Raw genomic sequence first — 6,000 nt, forward strand, 5'->3', positions numbered from 1 at the left:
AAAGCTAAGTATTCTAATCAACTGTATATAATAATTCTCAACAAGCGTTTTGCTTTTAGTTGCTTTGCAAATACTTTTTAAATTTACTCATTTACCTCTTTTGCTCTACACTACAGAAGGCTATTTCAGGAAATAGGGAGCTTGTTTTTAAACTGTGTCATATATGCTTTCTAATTTTGTCCTCATCACAATATCATCATCCCCATCGTATAGATGTGGAAATGAGAGCTCAGGAAGATTAAGCATTCACTCAGAGTTACTTTACCATCAGCGGGCAAAGATGGAATTTAAACTCATCTGTCTCGACTTCAAAGTCCAAATCTCTTCTTTTGACTAAGATATACTGGCTTCCTCCGAAACAGGAATTCGCAAACTACATTCCACAGACCAAGTCTAGCTCATGTCCTGTTTTTGTACAGCCCAATTAAAAACGGTTGTTACATTTAAATAGGTGGAAAAAAACAAAAGAATAATATTTTGTGACAGATCAAGTATATGACATTCAAATTTCAGTGCCCATAAAGCCAGTTTTATCTGCACTGACACACTTATTCTCTTATGTATTTTCTATGGCTTCTGTTGTGCTACTATAGCCAAGCTGAGTAGTTGTGAGAGAGATCCGCTGGCCTACACAGGCTGAAAAAATTTGCTGACCCCTTCTCGAAAACATCTATAGTGGTGAAGTTCAGCTGAAGTATAATTCTCGCCAGATGAAATGCGATAGATCTTCAACAAATAACTTTTTTTTCTAAAAAATAGAGGCAGTGCCTATGGATAAAATATTAGGTCAAAACATCTAAACAGAATAACAAAATTTTCCGACAAATTGTCCATATAAACTCTCAGGTATATGCTTACTATAAGAACTTCTTGATGTTCTCAGCTTTCAACTCATCCAAAAATGCCTTCTTCACATTATGTTGTGGAACAACGTTAGTAGCTTCATTGGGGGACTTTATAAACCATCCTGAAAAATACATACAAATATAGAAATGAGATATAAGCTCATAGACAGAACCTTATTTTCTTATTATTGTATCTATCATATATAAAACACAAATTATCAACGAGTTCCAGCATTAACTGAGATTTTCTGAAGTGTAATTTCTCATGCCTACTTCCACTGGGAAAAAGTCATGCAAACAGACTATTAAATTACAAATCAATTACAACATTTTTAAAAAGCCAATTGCTGTTATTCTAAGAAATGTTTTATGAGGACATCAGCACTAAAATTAAATCTGTTTCAACTAATGGGGATAAACAAGATCTCTTGAAGGTGAAGGCAAAAAGGAGATCTACCTTCTTTCCCCTTAAAGCTTCTATCCCCAGTGTCTGCTCCTCTGCTGACCCACAATAAGTGTTCAGTAAATGTTTATAATGAATAAATTATGAATATATTTCAAGTACACAAATTATTCCAAAGACTTAAAGGAAATGCAGATTTCTAATTTGTTCTGGTTCTGAAACCAAAACAAAATGTGCCGAGATTTTGTTTCCAGTTGGAGCAGGCTTGGGAAGTTCAACCTTGGAAAGCTACAGTGAAACTGCAATTCACCCAACATCTCTGCAAGACATCCAGCACCCATAGAAGCCAGAGGCAATGGGTAGCCAGATCACATGGCACCATTAGCCCTTGTAGTTGGTTTTTAATCTGAAGGAAATGGGGCATCATTTATTTAGAGGGTTTATTTAGAGAAATGATATAATCTAGACATAAAATGGTTGCCCAAATCCACACCCAGCTAGCATTCATGGAGTCTTCTAGTTATTAATCACATACACACAGGCATAGTGAAATAAATGATTGAAAACAAGTGGAAATACAGTTCCACCTGCACATAAGACAAAGGGACTTGGATTAGACTGTGGGATCAGGCAAGGACCCACTGAGGCTGAGATACTTGAATTGAGATCTGAGAAGTGAACAGGAGGAAGAGGTAGGAGGCCTGTTGGGGAGGGGAGATTAGAGAATCCTGGGGAAAAAAAACAAGCCACCATTAATAAAGAACCTATTCTGTGTCGGCCACTTAAATGCCTTTAAGAGACACAGAAGATTTTAATCCCTGTGCCAGCCTTGCCAAGTCTATTCCCCATTTTTACAGTTGAGAAAATTGAAATTCAATTTGAAATGTGTCCTTATTGAGCACTTATCTCGTTTAAGCCCCACAACAACCTTAGATAGGTACTAATATCATGTCAGTTATGAGCAGAGAGTGGCTCAAAAGTTTTTTAATGATCCCAAGGTCACACAGCAAGAGACTGAATTCGAGTCAACCCAGCTGGCTCTGCCCTGTTCTTCTAAATACCAGAAAGGGGACCCAGAATTCAGAGCAGGGGTGAACCAAGTGGCAATATCTTAGGCTAGTCCTGTGCTTTAAGGTCCAATGAAGAGCATCTCCTCACCAAGAAGGAATAAAGAAACGTGTCGATACCCAAATACCGTGCTAGGAGCTTTAGATGCTATTTCATTTACTATTTCCAATAAATTGCAGATACTGTCATCGTAAAGATTGGGAAACAGGCTAAGAGAGATTCAGTAACTCGTTCAAGGCCATGAAGAAGTGGTAGAGTCAAAATTAGAATTTAAAAGAGTCTGAGCTTGCCTGTGCTGCTCCCTGGTTTTTCAGAGTTGGGTTGGGTCTGCAAATGAGGACACAGGAGACAACGCAAAAGAGCTGCTGGGGAAGATCTGTTTAGAGCGCTGACAATATCAGCCAGTTCCCAAACGTTCCTCTATTACTTACTCCCAAAGACGAAAGAACCAGGAGAGAAAAGGGCTCCCAGGCAACGACGCCCTGACTTCTACCTCCTGTATACATGAAGCAGCCTCAGGCACAGGATTAAAGCCTCCAAACAGCTAAGAGTCACTTCCTGCAAAGCTCCTTGGACCACCTGGTTCAACGGCCCCAGATATAGGCCCTCGTCCTAAAGCGTACCGATTTCTCGCAGGGCTTCAGCGAGTGGAACCTCTCAAGTTCAGTTTCAGCGTCTCTCGCTCGGTTCTACTCCCTACCCTAGGTGAGCCTGTCCTACAATAGCTTTTCCAGAACCCAACTGTGCACTGCCCCCAGGACCCTCCGCCTAACACGCGGGGGCTCATCCTGGTATGCCTCCACCAAGTCACCGCCCCCGGGGGAGACAAGTAACAAGAGCCCACACGGCAGGCGGCCCGCGAGTCCCGCGATCCGCGAAACTGCGGGGTGGGCTCCGGCTGTGTGCAGCGAGCGCGCCCCTACCGAAGAGGAAGCCGAAGATGAAGAGGCCGGCGGCCAGCAGCAGCGCCCAGGCGCACAGCCAGCGCGGGCGGCGCCAAGCGACAAAGGTCGAGTCGGGCTCGTGGAGGGGGTTCCACATGTCGGCGCGGGGCCGCCGGGGCCTCCCGGACCTGCGCCTCCGCTGCGGCCCCGCAGCCGGGCCAAGGCTTCCTCCCACCCGCCGCGCTGATCGCTACTGCAGGCTGGGATCCACTCCAGCCCCGGGTCTAGTTTCTCCCCACGAAAGCATTTCTAGCTTACTCTGAGCCAATCCCGGCGAGAGGGAGGCAAAGGCAGTCGCCCGAAGAAAACCCGGCCCCTTGGGGGAGGCGCTTAAGAAAAAGTTTATGTTGAAAATGTCTAGCTCTTGCTTATTTAAAAATGAAAAGAAAAAAAGGAAGGAAGGAAAGAGGAAGGAAGGGGAGAAAAAGGAAGGAGGCAGCTACTCTCCTTTCTCCAATCCCTGACCAAAATCTGATAAGCAGAAAGAAAACTAAGGCTTTCCCGTGTAATTCAATAGAACGCTCCTCTTTTGTCTGCCTAGGAAAAGCCACATGGGCCTGGCTCCAGGCTAGTTGGTAGACTAGACTAGGTCATCTCTCGAGAGTTTTTTTCACCTCGGAAATCCTATGAGATAAAAACTTTGTAGCACTATAGTGAGTCGAGTAGAAAAACGTGGTGGTCAGTTCTGGCACTGTTTCAGATGGTCAAGGAGCGGCTGTCGTCCATGTGAATTGCCACCCGTGTTCTTTGTCTTAACATCATGGATATGAGTAAACTTTTAGGGAGTTATTCTCTCCTTTACATAACAAAACCATTTTTAAAGAAATAATATTGGAACTTGCTGAAGGCAGAGAGTTTGTCCACTTGCATATCGCAGCTGCACTTGGTAAGCATGAAATGAGTCTATGTTGAATTAACCTGAAGAGTCAATTGCACATCATTTTATCCCTGTTATAAACTCTTAAAAAAAAGAACAATAATGTCTAGAAGGAGAGAATAACCACATGCTTTATAAAATCAACTGTGTTCTTGCAATCCACGAGTGAGACTTGGTGCACGGACTCCGCCAGGAGTGCCTCATGGAAACGTTGTATTTAACAGAACCATGAACCAGTGGAGATGAGAATAAATTGTGGGAGAGCCAAAGGTGTAGACAAAGACAGAAAACTAGGGTATGTTCAAGGAATAGTATATAGTTTGTTTTGGGAAAGAGAAAGAACAGGGAGAGAGTAAGGAGAGATGGGGCTAGGCTGTAGAGACTCATGGGTACTTGGATAAAGAATTTCTGAGCAAAGTGAAGAGGTGTGGGAAAATCAATCTGTCAACCGTGAACCAACCCCTTGGCGACCCAGGACAGGAAAGGAGGGAGCTTCCTAATCCCTTTCTAACAATATCCTATATTTATTAAATGTCTCCTAATGTTCCTACTGTCAAGTCTAACCAGGTATGGCAAAAGAATAATATTTATTGAGCACTTATTATAAATGAGGCACTTTATCTACGTTAACTCATTTAAACATCACTGGAACCTTTCATGGCTGGTACCAACACTCTTCCTGTTTTACACATAGGAAAACTGAAATTGAATTCAGTGAAGTAAACCCCTAGAATCACAAAGCTCAGACATCATCCAGGGTCTGCCTTCCTCTCAACCTCTGTACTGCCTGGGGTTACTGATCACGGGGTGTGTCTGCTCAGGGCTTTTGCCGGTAGTGTTGGGAGGAGTCCTGGGCCTGGGGTCAGAAGTCTTGGACTTCAACTTTGGTCCTGTCTAAACTGTGTACCCTTGGGAGTCAAGTATTCAACCTACTTGAATACATCTGCTTGTTTGTAAAATATAGGATCATCTAATGACATTATTAAGTACCTTCCATTAATGGAGATGTTTTGAAAGTCAGATGTGAGCATAAATGAGACAAATTATATTTCTTAAGCACAAGAAGGGATTTTTGAACAATATTAGAACTATCTAACAATGATCAGAGAATGAATGAACGTCTGTCAGATCTTAGAGAAAGGATTCCTCCTCCACTCGTGAAGCTTATGATTTAGTGGGGAAGACATACCTTTATAAGTAATTAATAACTAATTAACAATAACTAATATTATGAGCACATCATACGTGGTAGACACTGCTATGTGCTTTACATGAATTATTTCATTTAATTAACAGGATTTCCCTCAAAAGCATTTAAAATCTCCAACAGGTGATTATACAAGCCAGACCAAATTTTTCTGTTGTCACTTTTGTTATTATTTCCCGTTTATAGCTGAGGAAACTAAGGTTTAGTGAAGCTGATTAACTTCCCCCCCAAAAATTAGCATGTGTTTGCTTTAACAAGCACTAGACCATACTATCCTTCCTTCTTTATTGAGGACAGATTGCAGGTGACTCTTCACATAAGGACTTGAAGAAGAAGAATGCCAAACCCAGTTGGACACTCTTTTGTTTCTCTTGATTATAACATTTATCATACTATCTGGTAACTGTGTTCACTTGTGTATCTTCCCAGATATTATGATCTTTTTTGAGGTCAGGGACTTTATTTTACACATATTTTACCCATAATTCCTGGCATAGAATAACTATTTGATAAATATTAATGAATGAATGAACTGAAAACCAACTTTGATGTTGAAAAGGAAAGCTATTTGCTTGGCAATGCACTATGCATCATGTCACCTAGTGAAAAATGAAAACTCTGACACACCTGGCCCTTGCCTGGGTGCCTGTTTGAGA

General features: G+C 41.9%; 1 protein-coding gene across 2 annotated transcripts in view; it reads right to left on the reverse strand.

Moving 5' to 3' along the window:
- FOLH1 (folate hydrolase 1) overlaps positions 1 to 3,571 on the reverse strand; it is a 52,628-nt gene extending 49,057 nt beyond the window's left edge. The window contains exons 1-2 of one of the 2 annotated variants that reach the window (XM_014827956.3): positions 3,240 to 3,571; positions 859 to 967 (exon numbers count right to left, since the gene is read on the reverse strand). In XM_014827956.3, coding sequence (XP_014683442.3) covers positions 859 to 967; positions 3,240 to 3,357 — 227 coding nt within the window. In that variant the 5' untranslated portion in view covers positions 3,358 to 3,571. Of the gene's footprint in view, positions 1 to 858; positions 968 to 3,160; positions 3,180 to 3,239 lie in introns of those variants that run through there. The other variant, XM_070490465.1, reaches the window with a different exon arrangement.
- Between the last annotated feature and the right edge of the window lie 2,429 nt (positions 3,572 to 6,000).

The sequence above is a fragment of the Equus asinus genome, chromosome 20 (genome assembly GCF_041296235.1).
Source record: "Equus asinus isolate D_3611 breed Donkey chromosome 20, EquAss-T2T_v2, whole genome shotgun sequence".
In the NCBI taxonomy this organism is placed as follows: Eukaryota; Metazoa; Chordata; class Mammalia; order Perissodactyla; family Equidae; genus Equus; species Equus asinus.